The 23433-nt window shown below is 43.5% G+C and overlaps 1 protein-coding gene and 1 long non-coding RNA gene across 4 annotated transcripts in view; one reads left to right on the top strand and one right to left on the bottom strand.

Annotated features, from left to right (window-relative positions):
- Positions 1-13264, bottom strand: part of LOC142029770 (uncharacterized) — a 29851-nt gene extending 16587 nt beyond the window's left edge. The window contains exon 1 of the long non-coding RNA XR_012650020.1: positions 13132-13264. This is a non-coding gene — a long non-coding RNA (uncharacterized LOC142029770). The remainder of the gene's footprint in view (positions 1-13131) is intronic.
- RSBN1L (round spermatid basic protein 1 like) overlaps positions 12123-23433 on the top strand; it is a 58009-nt gene continuing 46698 nt past the window's right edge. For all 3 annotated transcript variants that reach the window (XM_075024762.1, XM_075024763.1, XM_075024761.1), the window contains exon 1: positions 12123-12812. In XM_075024762.1, coding sequence (XP_074880863.1) covers positions 12170-12812 — 643 coding nt within the window. In that variant the 5' untranslated portion in view covers positions 12123-12169. The remainder of the gene's footprint in view (positions 12813-23433) is intronic.

The following is a 23433-nucleotide window of genomic DNA, read 5'->3' as shown; positions in this document are numbered from 1 at the left end:
TAGGGCCAAAATCCCATGGAGAGCTTGACTGTCAAGTCAAATGAAGAGCTAGACTTGGTTCAAAGAGGATCCCATTGTTCAAACATGGAGTATCAAAGGCGGTTGCTGAGCTTTTCTGCTTACTGACTCTGCTCACTCTTCACCAGAAGTTGTCTGGTGTGTGGTTCCATCCCAGTATATTCTCCACCTCCACCTGCTACATCTCTGGTCTAATGTCAGAAGGACAAAAAAAAAAAAAAAAATCAGGTTCATGAATCTGAGTATTTTTAAATCTTTTGCTACATTTGTTCATTTTTTTTATTAGCTCTCTTGCTATTTTCACCTTTTTTAAACGGTGTATTCATTGTCCAAGTGAGCCTGGAGAAGGCGGCAGGAAAAAGACAAATCTTCCGAGGAAACGTGCAAGCTCTCTGGTGTCCATTGGCTGTAGCTGCTCTCCTTTTACTTGCTGCATCTCCAAAATAGTGTCATCATTTGCTGTATATGCTTTATGGTGAATAATTAACTTTGTAATATCACTTACGCATTTTATCACCACTGCCCAGCACACTTCTCTTTTTAGGAGTTCATTCTCGCATGCACTGAACACAATTATTCTGCTGTAAGTGAGGGAAGGTTGGGTCTGGTACAGTCAAATTCCACATGTTACTCCGTTATCTGAACACAGTTGAACCCACCAGTGAAAGGCTGGCAATTTTGTTTAAAAAGTAGTAATGTAGTTTCTAATCTGTATTTCATTAGACACAATTAAAAACTAAAATAGCCATCACCATGAACTCCAGTAAGGAATCTAGGGTTACATTTCCCGTTGATGTGAACAGTCCATTCTATCAGGCTTTTTGGAAAAAGCACTTTTGTGTTGGTTTTTATAAAAGTTAATTAAAAAATGACTCATAACTCAGGTCATGAGATCTGTGGGGAGTAATCTGTGAGCCCTTCAGAAGTGAAACAAGTTGTCTGGATAGAGAAGCTGATCCAAAACATGTTCATAAAATACCATGGTCTCTGCTGGGTGTGTGATAAGAAGTGAGTGTGGCAGAGTCGGGAAGAACAAGGAGCACATAGCTCAGGAGGAGAGAGGTGGGAAGAGCTGAACCATAGCAAGAACAAGGAGGGAACCGTCTTTGCCTGTGGGTAATAAAAGGCTGAAGTCAACTTGTTAAGCAGGTTCCCAGTTTTGTAAGATCCTCAGAAGGGCAGAAGAGGTGTGGTTGGGCAACAGGAATGCAGCACAAGGAAGACGCTTCTTTAAACAAATTGGTGGGGTTTGAGTTTCTAAAAAACGTGCAATTGTGTACCAGCCTTTTTGGTTTTGGCTGATCAGGCCCTGGGAATGATTACTACTCCCCAGAGTGGGAGAAAAATTGGTGGTGGGACCTAAAAAAGGATAAGCTGATCCTTGAAATGTCCTGGGGTGGGTGAGAGAGGTGGGGAAAAGAAGAATGACAAGTTTAGAAAGCAATCTGTTTTCACCTGTAGATTTTGAGACCTCAGAGTGACACCTCAACAGTGGCACTTTATGATACTGTTGCCTTGTAATGAATACATATTTATCTAAATGTCTGTTGATATGTAAACCACTGATAAGGAAGCAATACAAGTTATTATTCTGATAAAGTAAATCAACCTTTATTATACTTTATGACTAGTGGGACACCTAACAGTTCTGCAAAGTGTTGCTGAGCAGCTCTTTCCCCTTCTGTGTTCTCAGACAGCAAACTGATACTAGTTTAGTGATGCTGGAAAGAACATTCAAGTGGATTTTTTTTTGTTGTTTCGTTGTTTGTTTGTTTGTTTTTAATCCTTCCTTTTGGGAAATAAATTTTCAGACCCTACAAAAATACTTCTACAAGTGATTTAGTTCTTTACAGTTTGGATACTGCGTGGCGGTCAAAGTTGTCCTGAATTTACTTCTCCATCATTTCTGCCTTTCACATTTTCAGTTTAGAAAAACTGAAGTCCCACTCAGGCAGCTATTCCACAACAGGGAAGGTGCTCTTGGACTCCTTGATTCATAAGACAGGGGTGTTCTATTCTTATAATTAAAAAAATGAAAGAAGGCAGGTCTCTTCTGGACTTCAGGCACCTGCCAGCCTTCTCTGGGTGATGAAGCCAGAATGGCTCTTATATGTCTTCCAGATCAGTCTACAAGATCTAGCTCAACCCTGCCTCCAGGAGAGGTTTAGCTCCTAGACGTGCAGGTTTTCTCTTGGTCCACAGCCCCAAGATCACATGGAAAGTATTTTGGAAGGGACCAGTATTTGTCACTGAACTGAATGCTTTGTGTTTTGGCAATTCAGGGGTCTTGTCCTCACCGCTTCTGGAGCATGTGACATGCTCTAGGGACTTCCTCATAACTCATAAAATGTACAGGTGCTCTTACAGACCACATCATCTGCCTATCTAAATTTGTCTTTAAAACAATGAAACAAATCCCCGCATTGCTAGACACCAAAATATACGTTACCAGGAAGATTGAGAGAGAGGACACCAGGGTACCTGACTTCTTGTAAACTCACTGCACACTTCAGTTACATGATTCAGAAGGCTCACTGGAGTTAATTTTTATCTCAGTGGTATTATGTAGATGTATCAAGCAAGCACTTTTCAATGTCTTTTCTTTCAGTGATTAAGATCCATTGTATGTGTGAGGTATTTTTCCATCTGTTTTCCTCTCTTCCTCTACTCCCCTCCTCCTTATCCTCCTCCCTCCCCATTATTTCCAAGAGTCAGAAACAACCAGCATGAAGGAGATCACCTGGAGCAGACTCTGGGCCAGAGTCTGTGGTGAGATGATTCTTTCTACACGTTTACTGGAATCTGGGGCTATCCATCACGTACGCTTAGCATTCCTGCCTCTGAGCCAGGGCAAGACTGTACAAGTAACAATGTACGGTATAATTGTGAGTTTACGTAAACAGGCTGGGAGGAGCCAGGTTTTCTCCCATGTTCAAGATGGTGATCCGAGGCTGATAGTGATGTGTTAGATTTACATTAATGTTATTTGTTCCATCCTGAATGGATTCCAAAGCCCCTAACTGCCATCCAGTACGTATATGTAAACATTTTTGGGTGACTTAATGTAAATATGTTCTAATGAGAAGTAAGTATAGTATCTTCCACTTAAACCTAGCTTGCTGTCTCTGTGAGATGCTTTCCTAATCCTATGGTCTAGAAACTTCAGGTACAATTATTTTCCAGTTATGCTGATACATCTGAGAAAATCTAAGGACATTATGGCAAATGTGTTTTCACTTGCAGCAGTTTGTCTTGAATTAACTCTTTCCCAGAACCACTGAGGCCACTGATCTGAGGAGCTGCTGCCTCTAATGTGGAATAAAATATATGAATACACAGAAAGCTCATTATTGTCGATTTTTCCATTTAGATGTTGTTTATATGAGTGAGAAGCTGAGGTGAGCAGTGAAAGATTAGCTGCTACTTCTAAGTAGCTGGTTGGGATTTTTTTATATATACACACACACACTTACAAACTGCTACTCTACAAATAAGTGCCAGTCTCCAAGACACCAGACCTGAATTTCCTAGAATTAAATGTACTCCAGAGAACTGTCTCTGAAACAGCTTAGATTATAAGTGTCTAGGGATAGGGGAACAAAAACCATCAGGAAATCCATTTGTATGTCTGTTTTTAAAAGAAACTACAGCAATCTATTGAGAAATACCTCACCGCTTCCATTGCAAAAAGTGCCAGAAATAGAGGGAAGAAAGTCATGTTTAGACCAATTGTTCAGGGGGTTGCCTTTATTCCCTTCTAGATGCACGTGAATTTTTCTGGCCAGCTGTGCATACTAGTTCCCTACCTGTACACCCCTCGTAAAGGCAGAATGACTCCTAGTGACCATGCACAGGTCCTCTGGTGTCCCTGGGGTTGAGAAGGAAATCCATGGTCTGTGATACAGTCCTTCTCCTTTGCTATTGACTTTAACTCTGGCAACAATAAGGGATATGCATAACTCACAGGAATTCCTTGTTAAGGCATAAGTATTCTTTTAGAGTTTGGTTTGGGAGAGTCTATGACTTTCCTTTCATAGAATCACGGAATGGTTTGGATTGGAAGGGACCTTAAAGACCATCGAGTTCCAACCCCCCTGCCATGGGCAGGGACACCTTCCACTGGACCAGGTTGCTCCAAGCCCCATCCAACCTGGCCTTGAACACTGCCAGGGATGGGGCAGCCACAGCCTCTCTGGGCAACCTCTGCCAGTGCCTCACGACTCTCACAGTGAAGAACTTCTTCCTTACATCTAATCTAAATCTACCCTCTTTCAGTTTAAAGCCATTACCCCTTGTCCTATCACTACATGCCCTTGTAAAAAGTCCCTCCCCATCTTTCCTGTAAGCTCCCTTTAAGTACTGGAAGGCTGCTATAAGGTTTTCCTGGAGCCTTCTCTTCTCCAAACTGAATTGCCCCAACTCTCTCAGCCTGTCTTCACAGGAGAGGTGCTCCAGCCCTCTGATCATTTTCGCAGCCCTCCTCTGGACCTGCTCCAACATGTCCATGTCTGTCTTATGCTGGGGGCCCCAGACCATAATTTTTTTTCCTTTGTATTACCATTAGAGTTGACTCATTTGAAATGGTTATTTTTAAGTTTTTCCCTTCTGCAAGGCAGCATTCCCTCGTGTTGATTGTTGCTTTGGAGATGTAGGCTGTTTTAAAGTTTTCATAAGCAGCAAATCTGCAACTACTACACTTTTTTTTTTTTCTGAAAGGATGTTAAGAAGCAGAGTTGCGGTTGTGATGCCTGTTTAGACACAATTCTACTGTTTTTTCTCTTGGGAAAATATCCTCACACACTTGAGCCCTGGGGGAGTCTTCTGAGCTGGAGAACATCTGGCTTCAAATCAACATCTTCCCTTGGTCCAGCTTGGGCTCCTATTGCATTTCTGTTTGTGTTGGGGATGGGGGAAGAAGGTTAGAGATTCTGAAACTGAAAAGTAATGGAAGTGCTGGGCTTGTAGGTGTCGCATACCTACCCATGCATGGATACCACACTCCAGCTCTAGAAAACAGTGCAGAAAGTTTCCTGCTTGTTTCTTTGTCCCTTGCTGCATTAGCCCTGTTAACATAAATGGGTTTTATTGCTCCTGATCCCACAGATTTGACACTGTCCTATTTGGTTCTCCAACAAATGTTATGCACAGCTCTAAATGTTACCTCAATAGTACTGATAGCTGCCAATTTTTTTCTCAACCTGTAGTTAGAGGGGACTTTGACAGTACTTCACTAGAGTTTTACCTTTTCTCGTTTCCAAAGCCATAGCATCACAGACTAGGGATTACAGATACTCACCAAGGGATTTCTCCCCTGGATTGCATGGGCTGAAGGAATCTTGGATTTAACTTGGATGAAGATAGATCTCTCAGAATATTAATACTCTTGTAGCTCGCTCTGTGGCCTTCAGAGTACAACTGTGAAACTTGCCTTATTGCAGTCATCTCCCTCAGTGCTACCTGTCCTAGATGGCAGCTGTCCTTTCTGTTTGTTCAGCTGGTTCACTCTGAGTTGTCCACAGAACCTGATAATTAATCATCTGTTGTCATCCCCTGAAGTAGTACTTTGTTCAAGTGACTTTAACTTTTCTGAAATATGCAGTGGAAAGCAATGGATATTCTATAATTTAGCTTAGCAACATCCAGAAATCACTGTATAGATTGGACATTGTAAGGGGATTTTTTCTGCTTTTACGCTATGCAACACCCTACTTTTGTCACTTTCAAAGGTCTACATGAGCAAGTTTGTGCTACAGTCTCTATAAGACAAAATATTCAACATGTCTATATAGCATATTTTAGCACACATCTGATGCTGGACCTACTGGGTAGTGCCAACTGAGGAGCAGTTAGAAATAGTAAGAAGGGGCAGGAAAATGCTGTTGGTATTAACGAAACTGATTTTATGAACTTGTAACTTTCTCACCCCAGTTTGTGAAGGGACTGCACTTCAGGAACAAATGAAGAGCTGTTTAGGGTATATGGCAAGAGAGACTGGTAGCTGAAGAACTGTGTCCTATACTGTGCATGAGTTTTACCCTTTACATGCAAAGATTTGAAAATCTACATTCAGAGTTTAAAGAAGAATAAGGAAGGGGTGGTAGGTTATGTAGGCATATGCAACTGACTGAGTAACAGGGACTGTAATTGACTGTAGACTGCTTGGGAAGAGCTTGACTAAAACCTAAGCAATGTTGAACTTTTAAAAAAGATCTTGTGAATGCATCCTAATTTTCAAAAATATCTTGGTATTTTCACTGTGTCAGTAAAACAACAAATGATTAGATTGAAGGACATGATACTATGAGGACATTTGTAAAACTAGGATTTACAGAATTATTCAGCATTGCTGTTAACAGAGGTTATGTTAAAACTTAAACCAAAAAAGCCCTTAGTCAAAACCAAACTAGAACCACAATCAGCTGTGAAGCCCCCAGATTCTCCTGTTGCAAGACTCCTGTAGAATTCCCAAGCTGATATGAAAGAAAGGATGGGGTATGGGGCTATTTTAAGTGCAGGCGGATACAGTTCAGCTTATTTGTTCCTGGAAATGTGGCCACTCTAACTCCGTGTCATAGCAAATAGATACTGATTCCTGTGCCTGCTTAAGCAAAGGAGATGACTTGCAGGTCATTCGGAGTGGCCCACAGGCAGAGCACCAACCAGAGGAAAAGAGGGTGATTTCCAGGTATGGCCCTCCAGAGCGCTGCCTACAGAAAAAGCCCTTCTCCTACGGCCTCCTGTTCACCAAGGACAGGGCCAACTGCAGTCTTGCTCTAGCAGCTCTGGTATATATACTGCAAGGTTTAGGCTCTGCATTGTACTTTTAAAAATGCAGACAGGATATGGTGAATAAATCTTAAGAGTGGTTGGACTCTGAAGGAATTTAAGTGAAGGTAGCTATAATGGTAGTGGATTCTAAGGGAAATGAAAAAAATGACTACTTGTGTAACTATCTGTATAGATCTGTGCAGACCAGAAGAGAAATCAGGTACCTCAAATGGTAGTGAGGAGGGTGTTAATTTGCAAAAACTCCAGTCGCAAACCAGCAGCTTCATTTGAAGAAAATTATTTTCTCAATTTTTACTGAAATACGAAAATGAGCAAGACTTTTATCCACTCCCCCCCCACCTCCATGCAAGGAAATAGAGTTGTGCTTGACTTGCATCCTCTTGTTTCCATATTTTCCCAAGTTTTAGTCATTAATTATGTTCCTTTTGTATTGAAAAATCCTAAGGACCTTTCAAATAGACTAAATATTTTGGATGCTATGAAGACAACAGCAAAGCAAATTATTTTTTCAACTGCAAGAAGATATAATTTGAAATTGTGTATATCAATACTTTCCAAGTTTGCTCCATTGCTGTGACTGTTATTACACTTCAAAAAAGAAATATAGAAGCTAAGGCATTTCACATGTTTAACACATGAGAAAAAAAATGTTATAAAGACTGAAGAGCTGTTCCAACAGTAATATGTAGCTATTTGAAAAAACATTAAACAAGAAACAATCATTGTAGGTCCTCTCTGAAGTGTAAACTCCCTTTTGCGGTTTTTATGGATTCTACAAAGTGTTGGCAGATGAACAGTGTAATAAAAAACATTACTGTTCCCAGTTGTCTGCTCTGCCCCTCTTCCAAGTGTCTAACCCACTACCCCTGAGCAGTCAGAAAAAGAGACATCAGCTGCTTCTGTGAAAAGAAAAAAAAAAAAAAAAAAGGCCTTTTAGTATTAGTATAAGCCTCACTGTCACCTGTTTAACTGAAGACACTAGGCTGCACATTCATGTTGCTTAGGTGTGGGGATACTGTCCCTTGCAAAGGACAACGGTGGGGTGGAAATTCTTACCCCCCTGCAGCAAGGCTTGTTACACTGTCGGCAGCTCCCAGTTATGCACCAAGTTAGTCCCGACTGTGTCATTTAGTTCAACTGTTTGGGTGGTAATTACAGAAGAATTTGGGTATGCCACTGGTTGTTCTGAAAACTTTGACTATGGAAAATGAGGCTTTTCTAAAACAAATCATAGTTTTACATGATGAAACTACCTTTATAAGTACATTCTGTGCACATAAGAAGGCTAGTTTTCACCTGTTTCCAAAGGTGAATAAATTTACTTTTAATGAATTGTAAGAAAAAATGAATAGCATTAAAAATTCCACTTAGCTAATTTTGCAGACAGAAAACAGCGGAAGTGTCTAAGTGTTATCAAATGTTTTCAGTTTACTCTTGGCACAATTATTTCCATGCTTGAATTGGGAACTGAACAGATGCCAAACCAAGGAAGTAAGTGCAGGGAAAGCAAACTGTTGAAACTATAAAGAGATTAAATAATGTTTCTGAAAATTGTATTTCTATTTGGAGACCTGATTAAGGTTCTGGAGCATCACTTTGGTAGGCAGCTAAGAGCATAAAGCCAAAACAGTGTAACTCAATCTGTGTACAGCACTTACACATAGCTTTTTATTTTATAGGGGACATCTGAAATTTGACAGTTTAGGTGAGCATATACTTTAACTTGTTTAGCTTCCTTAGTTGCTGAAACAAGACAGGTATTTAAACAAATGTTTTGATTAATAACCAATTATATCAGCATTTCATAATTATTCTAATTAAAATGACAACGTGTTTGTAATAAGCAAGGCAACACTCAGGTAAGCTTATCCTTAATGCGTGTTCCATACTGGACTGATGTGTGGCTGGCATTTTTACTGTTCTGGTTTTGCCTCTTTTGCGTTTTTGTGGTCTAGAAAATCTTCAGAGATTTCCCCAAGTGCGTATAAAATTATAGAGAAAAGCATATTGGTATCATTTCCACAATGAGCTTGAAGTCTTCTACTAAAACAGATCAGCTTCTCTGCTCTCTGTATTTATGGATTCTGTTCCATGCTGCAGTCGTTCCACCAAGGACCGATCCCCACAAAGGCTCTCTGAGTTCATAAATCTCTGTGCAGTCACTGCAGGGGGACTGGAGTTGTGACACGAGATGCTACTACATTTCTCTATAATAGTATGGTTTTAGTGGCAATGTTTTTGACGGTGTTTCTCGAGATTGCATAATTTTATTATAAGCATATATATTTTGCTGTTTCCAATTAACTTCAGAATAAATTTGTGATTCTAACCTGTATTTTATGCAAGGTATATTGCTTGTATTTACCCCCTTTTTTTCAAAGACATTTTTTTGTTCTGAAGCATTTTTGGTGGTTCTTATTTTGTCTGTGTCTTGCTCACAAGCGTCTGTCTGTGGTGTATGCACTAGTGTCCAGAGGATTAATTAAAGTAAAAAGAAGTAGAAAGGAAGACATACTGAAATTTGGTTTAAGTATTATGGAATGCGTGCTCACCATAGGTACAGCATAGCACTTTAATGCATCTGTGTGATCAGTGACAAGTGACAGGGACAACACCTATTTCTCTAGTGTGCCTGCCAGGCTGGCCACCACACAGCAGCAGCAGGATTGTGGGATCTGAAATACAGGGCTGGCTCCTGAATTTCAAGCGCCCTGTAATTTTCCTTGCTGACAAATGGGTATGAGATAGCAGCAGAAAACCTCCAAACATTAGTCACACTGCTTTCCGACAAGCAACAATTACACTGAATAGGTACTCTGTCATCTTGTTCCAGTTGAGTTTTCTGAAGAACTTGCTAATAAAAACGTGGTTTATGCTTACAAGCATGATATACTACTTCAACAAAGGAAACAATAGCTTGATTGAAGTTTAGTAGCATATTGTCAGCTGTCTGTTAAAGTTTGCTGCACATTTATTAGTTTACGTGTCAGTTTTTACATCTAGTTTTGGGCTATGACTCCCCCTCCACCAGTTTTATCTTTGTGTCTATTTTCACATTTGTATGTTGCATTAAGATTCAATGCATTTTTTTGTAGACATCCAGCATGTCCAGTAAGTTCAGAAATAGGAAGATTTGTCTTCTTAACTACATTAATGTAAGCACACGTTTGAAGATAGTCAGCTATTTATATAGCTATCTAGCCTAATTAGCCTAATAAATCTTGCTAAGCGGGCCACATGGAGAAAAGTGACGTGGTACTCCTAGGCGACTTTGGCATTTCAGAGAGGTTGTGGTCAAGTTTCTTGGACCAAAAACATGCTCTAGCATTTACTTAAGTTAAAGATCAAAGCCCTCAGGAAATGCTGTCCTTCTGTTTTTCAATGCCCCCAAAAGTGAGAGTGTGAAAACATAATGGTGGCTTATCTGAAGTATAAGTTTACTGAATGATCTTAATATACTGTTGATTTGGTATCAATACCAGCACAGAAGTAAGATGAACTGGGTTGTAAAGCCTGTGAGGTTGAGACAGTGCTATGAGGTGCCTACAGCTTCTTTCTAGAGATATTAAAATGCACAGTTTTTTTTCACCTGCTGATAGAAGCAATAAATTTCTGAGGGAGCTGAAGATGACCTCCGTACTCATAGGCCTATTGTAGCTATTCCAGCCTACGTATGTACGGGAAGATCTGTACCTGGATTTCAGTCTAGGATTGGATGTTAGTTGACTACGGCTCAAATACATGCTGTGAAATGTTCTTCCTGTGCTTTGGCGCAGATGCCATTTTCCCCATCATGCCCATAAATACAGTTTAAGGACACAGGCTCACTGAGGATATTCTTCACTGCTGTCGAGATGAAGATTAAACCGAATTCAGCCTGGTTTACAATTTGCGAAAAATGAAATGAGGCAAAGTACTAGGAGCAAGCTTATTCTCAGGCCAATCAGTTGCAGCTCAAATGAAGATGGTTTGCGAAGCAAAAAAAATCTAATCTCAAAACCTTGTTTGCCTGCTAATACATCACATGCAGCACTTCACAGAGCAATTTGATTTGGCAGCAGTTTGTTGGGTAGTTTCAGGTGGTAGCTACTCTGTTCTTTCCACTGCAACAAGGGGACTTGCAGGTACGACTGACCGGAGTAGGAGACTGGCACTCCAAACGCTCCAGGAAACGAGGGCTCACCTTCTGTGTATTTCTGTGACCACTTCCCACTTACACTAGCTCTTGTGAGAATTTCAGTCTGCACCTCGACAGCGGTAGATGCCAAAGGCTTGGCTGGGGGGCTCCTATCTGTGAGGATAAACTCCGCGTTACCGGCCGTGCTGCCTTGTGCTTTGGGGGAAGCAGCAGCGCGACCTCTTCAGCGGAGCGGGCGGGTGTCGGCGATCTCGCCGACGAGACCGACACCGGACCGCTCCGGTGGGACGGCATCTCACACAGCAGCCAACCCCCGCAGCGTCTGCCTTCCTCCCGGCCGTAAGCTGACCTCCTCCGACTGCCCGGCAGAGCGTGGAGAAGCCGGGTGCAGCCGCAAGCGCCGCTGCGACCTCAGCCTTGTGCGCCAAGCGTGGTTCTGAAGGAACCCCGGCAGCTCCGGGACAGCAGGCGGATCCCCCGCGCTGCGGCAGCCTCTGCGCCGCAGACTGGCTACCTCACCTCACGGCTACCGCCAGCGGACCCTCCCGGCAACGGCCGTGTTTCTGAGCAAAAGCTTTTCTCAGGAAAGCAGCCCGCGGGGCTGCAGGGATCCCCTCCGCCGTCCCCTCAGCCAGCGGTACCGGGCGGCAGCGGGGAAGCCCCAAACCCGAGGAGTTAAAGGAAACCAGCTCCCGGCTCGCCAGCGCCTCCAGGACCCGCCGTAACGCGCCACAGCCCGACCACCCGGATCCCCGAGAAGGGGCTCGCCGGGACGCGGCCCCTCAGGCCCGGGCTCTCCCTCCGGCTGCCACGGCGCGGCCCGGCCCCGCCCGCCGTTGCTCGGGGCGGCTGCCCGCCCTGCCCCCCCCCCCCCAGCGGAGGGCGTCCGGCGCGGGGGGTGCTCCCCGCCACACCCGCGGGGTCCCGGCCCTGACCCCGGTCCCGGCCGATCGCCGCCATCCCCGTCCCGCTCCCGTCCCCGAGCAGCTGCGCCCGCCCCCACAGCGGCGCCCCCTCCCCTGCCCCCGCGCTCCGACTGCGCACTCAGCCGAGCCCGCCGGCCCCAATCGCCTGAGAACCCGCCCCCTCCTCGCCCTGCGATTGGCCGATCCCGCTGTCTCTCCGACGCCTCCCCTGCCCATTGGGCGAGGCGGGGGCGCCCCCCGCCCCTCCCGGTTCTGTCGGTTGAGGCGAGCCGAGAGTAAATAGAAGCAGGAGCTCAAAATGGCGGAGCCGCCGAGCCCTGTTCGTGGCGCGGCGTCGCCCGAGCAGGAGCCGTTCGGCGCCAGGCCGGCCCCGGACGCGAAGGTTTCCCGTGGGTCCCAGCCAGCCGCCAAGAAGATGAAGGGAGCCGATGAGAGGAGCCTGAAGGGCGCGAAGCGCGTCAACGGTGAAGGGGGCGGTGGTGGCGGCGGCAACGGTGGGAGCGGCAAGCAGTCGCTGCCGCTGCCAGCGGTCGTGCCGAGCTACAGCAACCCCGCGGCGTGGGGCTTCCCCGCGCTCCCTCCCGGCCCTTCCGGGAGCGCGGGGGGCTTCGCTTTCCCTTCTCAGCTGCCCCGGAAGCTGCTGTCGCCCGCCGTTTTGCTGCCGTCGTCCGCCTCCCCCTCCTGTTCGTACCAGCAGCACCAGCACCGCCACCACCGGCACCGCCTGGCTCTGGCCGTCGAGGCGGGAGGTTGCGGTAGCGGCGGGGCGGCCGGCGCTGGCGGCGGGAGCGCCAAGCCGAAGAGGCCCAAGGAAAAGCGGGACAAGGAGAGGAGGAAGCACGGGGCCCTGCCCGTGGTCGCGGCGGTGGGAAATGGCGGCGGGGGCCTGAGCGCGGCTGGCCGGGAGGAGAACGGAGAGGTGAAGCTGCTGTTGCCGAAAGGTGAGGGGCGGGCGCCGCGGCGGTGCGCGGCCCGCGGCGGAGCGGGGGGGGAGCGCTCGCTGCCCGCAGCCCGAGGGAGGCTGAGGGGCGGGAAGGCAGGGCCGGGAGGAGGGGTGGTGAAGGCTGGAGGAGCTCTGGACGGGGCAGCAAGCCCGGGCTGGGCAGGTGCTGTACGTGAAGGTGCCCGGAGCTGCCGCAGCTGCCGTGAGGGAGCAGGAAATGGTCGTGATGCTCGGATCGAGCCGTTAGAATGGCCGCCTGCCCCCGCCCCGCTTCAGGACGCCGGGGCCGGGGCAGTGCCGCTTCGCGGGGGCCTTACCTGTCCGCCCCCTCCGCCCTGCCCTCTAGAGAGCCGGGGACAGCTAGGCTGGTGGGCTGCGTGCTAGACCCCGGTAGGAGACCGCTGGCGTTGTGTAAGTTTGTGGAGAAGGCAGCGGCGGCTTAGTCTGCCGTCAATCCTGTCAAAAAAGGGGGTGTGGAGTTAGCGATGGCGTCAGCTAGAAGCTGCCAGAGGCCTTAGGTTTTCCTACCTATTAGGGAAGTAAGGGTGCCCAGTAATTTACTAGAGATCTGCGAACAAAACTGAATTTCTGTCGTTGTGAGGGGAAAAACGGGGAAGACCACATGCTACAAAAAAACCCCAGTTTTAAAATTAAATCCTGAATTATGTTCTTTATTCAGTTATTAATTTTTACAGGCTAAGGCATCGAGTACTGGAGAGCATGCAGTTAGATACGTAGGCTTTTGAAATCTCATTTAGTTGCTGCTTCAGGTTTGCTTTATTTCTGAAGATCACTGGGGTAAAATCTTCCAGGAAATGCTCGAGGCCTTCAGGAGAAGGGGAGGAGTGCTGGGTCAGTTTATTAATGGGGCTGGACAAAAACGGCCATACCAGGTAAGACAAGATATTAGGCTAGATTCTTGCTTATGTTCTTAAGGACTGTGATCAACAGCAGATGCTTAGGAAGTAAAAAGCAATACGTGAATATGTGAAGACAGTACAAGCATACATGCTTTTATTTTCAGTGTGTGCTTTCCCAGTCTCCAGTGACCTTAACCCGATGTTGATGCTTTTGCATTTACATTGAAGTATGAAGAACTTGAAACATTCACTCCATTACCTAGTTTAAGCAAACTTCCTTTCTTTCAAAGGAAAGATAAATTGTAGCTGTTATGTAGGCTTAGGTTACTTTGGTTGTGGTACCTGTACTTAAAGGATGAGGCAAGCTTGTAGAGAACAATTGTTAATACCAGTGTGCCTTTTTGTCTATTGATTATGCTGTCTGGCTGCCTTACTGTATTTTCCACTAATTGCCACTAGTATCTTAGTACTCAAAGGTAAATGAATCAGAGACTTTCTTTTTTTAATTACTTGTTCTTTTTGGTCAGTGTGTTGCTTGTATCATTTTGTTCTTGGGATCTTGATTGCTGGTACAGGGGGCTTTAAGTATGTCACTTCAGTGCTTTCAAGTATTTAATTTTAGTTTTTTTTTCTAGTTCTTGTCCAAAAGAGGGCTTGGGAAAAGTCTTAAATGATAGTCAGTACACGTTTGATGTTGGTGAAACCTCCTTGTCTTCAAGGATAGCCGCTAAGAAACTCAACCGAATATCTTTCTAGCAAAGCTATGGAAATAATAAGCATATTCACTCAGATTTTCATAGTTTCCTACCAGTGTTACACATTCATGCTAATAAATCTCTGAAAACAGTATTACAGTAAGAGGATGAAATGGTTTTTTTGCACATTGGTAAAATAAATGATTGCGCTGATGGTGTCAATTGAATAATTGTTAATTGAACCCTCTTGGAAGCAGTGATTCATCTTTAAAGAGGAGATTTTGCACCTTGTTTCTGGAAAGGATATTTTGTCAGAACTTATAGACTGACGGGCACAAGTACTTGCCTTTTAGTTGCTGTTTGCTCAGAACAGATCTTTTTACCTTTCACTTATTTCTTGAAAACCTAAGTACAGGCAACAAATAACATTTTCCAAGGCAAATGATGCCTCTTTGGTATTTGGGTCTCCACATTTCTGTTTAGACGAAGTGGTTCCTATAGCTAAAATTTCGTGGCGTAGTTTCCTATATAAATGAAAAACTTACTGTATATTTCTGCAGAGAAGGCTGTAAGAAGATGAGGGATGCACTGAGTCTTCTGCTGAGAGCAGCCAGCCTTTTCAGAGTGGTTCTGTATTTGACTGTAGATTAAAGAACAGGTTTGTGCTGTTAATCCTGTGAATAATTGACTTTTCAGAGAGGAAAGGAGAAATGCAGTTAAGATGTAGGGAGAAAAGAATGACTGGGGGGGCATGCAGAATCCTAAGTACAGAGGAGAACTAAGAATGATATATTAGGGTGCGAGGTTGGAGTAGGTAGAACCTGTGCTTTGGGATTGCTGGGACTATGGCATAGTCTAGGAGAAGATACCATAGGAGCTCTGGTTGCAGCAGTGAATGAGTGAATTTGAAATATTGACATGAAAGAGGGAGGAAATAGCATGCAGAAACGGTGTAAGAGGTGATTCCGATCCTGTTCTGGGGCAAAGGCATACGTAGTTGCTGTAGAGAGGCAAGGAAGGTTAGAGGAAGGATGGGATAGAGTGAAAAATTTAGGCGGCCTACAGATACAACATCAGGGTGAATTTTTTAGAGGATTTTGTATAATAAAGCAACCTGAGAGGCTTGCGCACACAGAATGTATAGGCGGAAAGTAGGAATGAAATATATGTCTCTTTAGGTGTAATGAAATGAGTTCATAGAAGCTGTTTTATGTGCAGCTGGTAATACTCTCTAAAAATCAACCTAATGCAGACAAGTGCAGTCTCCTGTTCCTGGAGTCTGCAGTTAGACAACCATTTTGCTTTTGTGGTGCTATGGAAAATGAGCAGCAACACGGAATTGACAGTATTGATGGTTTTTCTCTCACAGCATTCAGAACTGATATGTGTATCAGTGTTGCACCTGCCAGAAAGAAAATTGTGCAGATGAGGAGACTAGAGGTGCAGAAGTCTCTAAAAGAGGCAATATTATCGAAAGAAAAGCAGGTGGAATGGGCGAGATTTCCTTGATCGTTTTGAGGCTCTGAAGATGGAAAAACTCCATCCATCTAGCCAAAGTGGAGATGCGTTGCACATGGTATGTGGGATGGAGTGGAATTCTTAATTGAGCTTGGTACTGATAAGGGTGCCAGTGTCTATGAATTGGGAGGAGTCGCATTTCTAATCAGTGAGTTGTGTGTATACTCTGCTACATACAGCAGTTATGATGGTAAGAGTAAGAGCTTTACCTTGGTGGGAGGGAGGGAGGGCCTGCACAGAGCTTAGTACTGGAGAAAACAAGGAATGAAGCTAGGGGGATCAGGGGGAAGCATGGCAAAATTTGTCTCATGGGATTGCTGAGACAGTGTAGACAAGATAATACAGGGAATCGGGGTGCGCAATGATGCGGAATGAATGAATGTGAGATCTGGACTTGGAAAACTGTCGTCATAGGACTTTGAGCAGTACCAGTAGCATTTTCCCATTTCTAGTTTAATTACTGTGATGATGATAAAGGGACAGTGACACCGAGGAGGAAATTGTGAGATTTTTCACCTACCATTCAAAAAAGCTGATTATAGGAGCTGATGTTTGTTCTTCGCTTGCGATAGTGATTACAAGGTAAGAGAGCGTAGTTTTGAGGCACATTTCTTTTCTAAGTGATAGGAAGATGTTAAGCTTGATTATAGCCAAGATGGGTGATGTGTTTAAAGCTCTTTAAAATTTTTCTATTTTTTCCTTGAACAAGTCTTCATTTACAGATTTCTCTGGTCTTCTAATTCATTGGAAAGACCTTTAACTTGCCGAGTCATAACCAGGCCTTACTTACAGCTTGCGTTTCATTAAATGAATGGAGTTGAGTGAACCCTTCTGAGATGATGATCTAGCGTGCAGAGAATCTGGAAGAACATTTTGCCATATGCATGATTTATCCGGCAGATACGAGGTTTAGACTGTTTAAAATAAGCTTATATTTCACTTGTCAAGTACGTTCTGATAGTGGAATTAGAAGTTGTGTAACTATTTTTGTTTTAAAACATGGTGTGAATCAGACGGAAATGATTGCTGTTCCAGTTTATGACTGTACTGCTTCAGTTAGTCATTTAACTGATACTCTGCTCTAGCAGTTCGTAGTTGAAATTGTTTTCTTAACAGTGCAAAGCTCAGCTCAGCCACTCCCCACTTCATCAGATGACACCTGCCCCAAGTTTTTTGGTTTGGTCCATAGACTTGCTGTAAGGTGTGATTCAGATGCATGCACCATCTTTTCTGGGTTTTGTGCCATTTCTGTGTACCTTTTCCCTTTCTCTTAATTTTTTTTCTTCAATGATCTATTTGCTGATAAGAAAGCCTTAGTTTGCAAGCACTTACAAAATGACACTGGTATTTTTAACTTGCAGATGGGGGTTCCCTATATGAGCGGAAAGCTGAACATGGTACTGTAGCTCTTGTTTTTACTTCTAGTGTTCCCCCCCCCTTCTTTCTCTTGCTGTCTTAAAAAGATAGGTTAGATTTCAGGTGGGGATTTACCAGTGGTTCTTCTGATAACTTTGGTTTTTTTGGGTTGCATGACACTTCCAGGTTCTAAGTTTTCAAGAAATTGCACTTTTCAGGCTTATTAAGTTCGGTTTGCATCCGATAGGATGCTCATTTCATATTCTGACTTACCAAAGTAGGCTGGAGAAAGTTTTGGATCTTCTTTTTGCCTCCTTTAGAGCTGGGACCATGCATCGTGCTAGTTAGATTGTCTTTTTTTTCTTCTGCTAAATGTTTCCTCCTTCTGTTTACTTTTATTTCCTTTGCTTTTTTTTTTTGTGCTCTGTGGCTTGACTCACTTCCCCCTCCCCCCTGCCAAACTCCTTAAATTTAGCAGTCATTTTCATGCTTGTGAGGCCTCATGATCACTCTCTTCTGAATTCTTTAATATATTTCTGTTTAGATACCCCACTGTAATTGGCAATGTCTGGAAAGTGTTTAGGGTTTGAAGTGTAGTATACAAGAGGAAGAGGGACCTCTCAGATTTCTTTGGATGTTTGAGATTTTTATGCAGTTTAGTTTTGAGAGCTGATAGTGATATTAACTTAAGTGTCCAACGTTGAGATGAATTTGGAGCAGTGTATCTTTCTCCTGAGGGGCCCTGTCCCCTTTTTGTTTCTATGAAATAACTGTGAAGCTTTGCTAGGCAGAACAAAATCTTTCACTTTCTAAGCTGGCCAAAAAAGCAAGCCCCTCCTGTACCCCAGAATCTAGCTCTGTGTAATTTACACTGCAGAAACTTATTCCGGTTGTAGAATAATAAATAATTTTTTGTAGTTGAAACAAGACCAGTAGGCTGAAACATCAGATCTGAAACTGCTTGCAGAGGCCTTGTTTGTAGCTGTCATGTTCTCCACTACTGATTTCTGATGCAACTCCCCAGTGCTTTGCGCTTAAAGTTGGCTCATTCAGTTCTGCATGTAGAAGGTCTCCTTTAAAGTGCAAAGATTAGAGGAATTGTAAATATTAGATTTAAATTTCTTGGAAGTGTTTTCGTTCTGAAAGGGGTCTGTCTTCCTTCCCATTCACTGGAGGGATTTCTTTAGTCATATCTTGGATTTTAAACTTTAATTACTGAAAGGGATGTCAGCCAAATACTCCTCGTTATTGGAATGAGAAAGCTGTCATGACTTTTGGGGGGGTTGATCTCAGAAATACTGTATGTGTTTTTTCATGTTCATTAAGTCAGAAAGCCTGCTCTCCAGTGTATCTTGTATGACTTAATAAAAGTGCAGGTGTCAAAACCGTTAACATAGTGGTGTTAAACATACTTCATGTATCTGCATAACCAGATAAACATGGCTTCTTGAGGTTTTATTTTTATGGGTATTTGTATAAAGGGAGGAGAGTGGTGATAGAAGGGACGGTAACTGATGTTTATGTACTTCCCTCCTCCTCCCCCTTCCCTTCAGTTACAATACTGTTGGTGTTAACCATATTGATGGTGTCCGTTAGCAGTAGTTTGTAAATATTTTGCCTGATGTGCGGTGACAGCCCTTAAATCAAAGGGAGGAGAGAGAGGCAGAATACTTTGAACATAATCTATGACTGACTACTGATGTGGGTTACCATCTGGAAAACTGATGCAAAGCAGCTGCAGCTTTTGGCATCTGACAAGGTTGTAAAGCTTGCCTCTTTCAGTGCTGAAATGGACTTGCTTGAGCTCCTGCATTGGCTTCAAGGTGTGAATTTCAGAAGGTGACAGTGACCACATTGCACAGTCCACTACAGAGTGTTTCCCACTTGACTCCTTCTCTATGCACTCAATTTACCTTTTTGTAGAAAGCTTGCAGTAGAGGCAAAGATCTGGTTAAATTTCTGAAATCTGAATGGTGGTGTCTCTGAATTTGTGTTCCTTTATTTACTACTTAGGAAATCACTGCAATCGTTATGAGAAGGTATCTGCCGAGTTAGGAAACAGAAAGCTTCTACTATAGCCTTTAGTTGTAAATGGCTGTTTACCTTATAAATACAGTACATATTCCATTTCTTTTATTCATGTACTTAACCCAACATCCAGAAAAAGTAGAAGGTTTTGGATTTGAAGAGGAAGTATGCATATCACTCTTAATTCATTCAGTTAATCATGTGGATTCACTGTAAAGTGAAAACATTCTTCAGATACCATTTAGGAAGGTGAGGTAGAACACTTCTTCATAATGGAATTCTTCCTGTCTGTGTACAGCACTTTTTTTTAATATACTGCTGTTGCTGCATTTCATTCATGGGTATACTGTTTCTGTGACACTAAAACCAAAGAATATGGACTTGTGACACTCATTGTGAACTTGAATGAGACATCTAGAAATGTCTTCATTCCTTGGGTGTTGTATTTCCTCCAAATAGGGATACTTACTCCTACAGAACTCTGTATTTTAAAAAGGATGCACATGGCATTAGCTTATTTAGTACAGTTGCATTGGGTTTGCATGGCAAGGTTTTGGTAGTGGGAGGGCTATGGAGGTGGTTTCACTGAGAAGCTGCTAGAAGCTTCGCCCATGTCTGACAGAGCCAATGCCAGCCGGCTCCAAGACCGACCCGCCGCTGGCCAAGGCTGAGACCATCAGCGATGGTGGTAGCGCCTCTGGGATAATGTATTTAACAAGGTGGGAGGAAAAACTGCGTAACTGCAGCCAGAGAGAGGATTGAGAATATGAGAGAGCAACAGCCCTGCAGACCCCCAGGTCAGTGAAGAAGGAGGGGGAGGAGGTGTTCCAGGCGCTGGAGCAGAGATTCCCCTGCAGCCCATGGGGAAGACCCTGGTGAGGCAGGCTGTCCCCCTGCAGCCCAGGGAGGTCCATGGTGGAGCAGATCTCCACCTGCAGCCCATGGAGGACCAGAGGAGGTGGAGACCCCTGGCAGGCTCCTGGCAGGACCTGTGGCGCTGTGGAGAGAGGAGCCCACGCTGGAGCAGGTTTGCTGGCAGGACTTGTAACCCTGTGTGGGAGCCATGCTGGAGCAGCGTGTGCCTGAAGGACTGCAGCCTGGGGAATGGACCCACGCTGGAGCAGTTCATGAAGAACTGCAGCCAGTGGGAAGGACTCATGTTGGAGAAGTTCTTGGAGGACTGTCTCCTCTGGGAGGGACCTGATGCTGGAGCAGGGGAAGGGTGAGGAGTCCTCCCCCTGAGGAGGAAGAAGCGGCAGAGACAAGGGGTGATGAACTGACCCCAACCCACATTCCCCATCCCCCTGTGTTGCTGTGGGGGAGGAGATAGAGAAGATCGAGAGTAAAGTGAAGCCTGGCAAGAAGGGAGGCGTGGGTGGACAGTCTTTTTAAGATTTAGTTTTTATTTCTCATTACCCTACTCTGATTTTGATTGGTAATAAATTAAACTAATTTTTTTCCCCAAGTCAAGTCTGTTTTGCCAGTGATGGTAATTGGTGAGTGATCTCTCCCTGTCCTTATCTTGACCCATGAGCCATTTGTTTTATTTTCTCTCCCCTGTCCAGCTGAGGAGGGGAGTGATAGAACAGCTTTGGTGGGCACCTGGCATCCAGCCAGGGTTAGACCATCACAAGAGTGAAAAGTAACTCTGTAATAGCAGAGACTTTTTTTCTTCAGGCAGTACAGCTCCAAAGCTAAGGAGTTAGCCTAAATCTTACTGGACCTTCCACGGCTGATTCCTACTATGCTTGGAATTTTTATTTTTTTTTTAAACCCTAGTAGGGAGTATTTACAAACTCTGTTTAGTCCTTGACCAGTTATTTCCTGAGCACCATATTTTTCTGTCAGTAGCATATGAAGCCAATGTGCCTTTTGGTAGGTGGAAAACTTTATGAAAAGATACAGTGTTCCTGAATCTTTACCCTGGGATACAAATTACTTCGAACTTTTGGCTTTTGGTTGTAGTGTAGAGGTAGGTAAAGGAGTAGGAAGTCTGTATGTGTGCAGGAAGAGCATGTGGTACAATGAGCAATGATGTGAGATGACTCTAAGGGTTACTGTGCTACAATAACGTTTATATGTATGAAAAGTTTGTATGTATTAATTACTGTGTTTTAGTCATAATTGTCCCTAACGTAATTGTTAAAAAAACAGTGGAAAATACAGATTAATGTGGAGGGACCTGAATATATGATTTGGTCTTTGGAGGCAGCCCCTAACATTCATCAAATGAACAATAGGATAATGTTTAAGGACCACTGACTTCTTTGGGTGTTGAATGTCACAAGGAAGCAGTTACAGCTGTAGTAAGCATTGGGCTAAGGAGAAATAGCTATCAGCTGTCCCAGTACACTATAGTGAGTAGAAACAGACATCAGTCAATTCAGCTCTGTTCTGGCCAAATTGAGAGCTAGTGCATTGCTTAGGGATGACTTTAAGATTAAGGATTTTGGTACGAGTGATGTGTTGATAAAACAAAGTGCTAATTTAAATCTGTAGTAGAGGAACTGGTATTTTCCCAGAGACACCTGTTTCATTGCAATTTTTTTTGTTGGTGTCTTATATGGCTATTAAGTATTCTTTTTTGTTGCTTCAGATGTGATTCATGGCATCATGATGACTTTCTCCCATTGGAAGAATCAGAATACCAACTTTTGAGATTTGGTATTTTCTCCCTTTTCAAAGTTGAGCAGACATAACAGGGTTTGGTTTTGTTTTTTTGTCTGTTTTGATCAAATAATAAAAAAAATCAACCCCCCCCAGATGAAATGGTAGACAAATCCTCATATTCAGTACCTGATCTTTTGATTATTCCTTATCAGAACAACTTTGTTAAAAGGGAGAGAGCAAATAGCTCAGCTTAAATACAGCTGAAATTTATATTGCTGGAATGCTATTTTTTAATATCTACTAAAATGGAAAAATAGTTATTGAAATGTAAATATGCTTAGGTGGCTTCACATAAAAATACTGTTTAATGATGAATTTTGAAAGGGTTATTATAAACGTTTTTATGATTTCCTGCAGAACATATGCTGTGCCTACTCCTTTTTTTTTTTTCAATTAACCTTTTATTTAGACTAGGACTTTTTTAAAAAATTGTGGTTTGAGTTTTGCCAGCCAGAGTAGAAAATACTTATTTTTAATTATAAACTGAAGGCATTTGAACTGAGACTTAAGATGAAGTGTTAATCCGTGGAGTGACTCTCATTTCTTATCTATTCTGTGGGCTTTGCGGGAGGAAACCTGAGAATTTGTACATTTAAATTGGGATTCTCAACAGTTCTTTACTTGCCTCAGGCTGTACACTGGTTTTGTTACAGTTCTGTGATTTCTAAAAGGGAAATAGTTAAGCTTAATTTATTTCAAACCTTCCTCAGCTGCATTTACATTGTATTTGCAGTCGCTTCAGGTATGATTTGCTTGTGGCTGTTGCTAGAGGAGGTCACAGGACACTTCCATTGTTTCTTTTGTCTGGAACGTTTCACCATTGACTCTGCTAATTGCTTTCTGGATGTGAAAATAAACTAGAGGCTCTTTAAAAGGTTTCAGCTTGTTCTCTGTCCTTATGTGTTGCTTCTGACAAAACTGGAAGATTCATTGGCCTGTGATGCTATTCATGTGCCTACAATAAAGGATTCTTTCAGTCTTTTGCTAGTCCTCTTTGAACAAGGCTCAGCATTTGTATATGCTCTTCAATCTTTCTTTGATTCGTAAGTGATAGCAGAAGTCAAGTGTGCCCCTTAACGGTATGCAAATGTTGAGATAAAATCTAGGTCTTCCTATGATAATTGTAATCCTGGCTGAATTGAACATTCAGTGCAGGTTACAAATCAAGCCTGGTGTATAGCCTGCTTGCTGAGTGAGTGTCATCTTTCAGACTGTTACTTAAAGTCCTGTTGTATAATTTATTTCTGACTTCATACTCTTAAACTGCAGGGGATTTACAATTTGTGGATTTCTTTTGGGGGAGAAGCAGGCTGGAGAGGAAGATTCATGTCTGCTTAACTTATTCCTAGAAAGGACAGGTTTGTGTTGCTTAGGAAAACTTGTTTGGATTCCGTGGTCTACTATACAGATGAATCTGATTTGTCATCCCTTCTCTTTGAACCTTAGAAGGCTGTTCTTGAATGTGATTGTTTCAGTTGCTTAGAACTGAGAC

The sequence above is a fragment of the Buteo buteo genome, chromosome 4 (genome assembly GCF_964188355.1).
Source record: "Buteo buteo chromosome 4, bButBut1.hap1.1, whole genome shotgun sequence".
NCBI classification, from domain to species: Eukaryota; Metazoa; Chordata; class Aves; order Accipitriformes; family Accipitridae; genus Buteo; species Buteo buteo.
The sequence above is the reverse complement of the archived record's forward strand: the minus strand, read 5'-3'. Positions and strand labels throughout refer to the sequence as shown.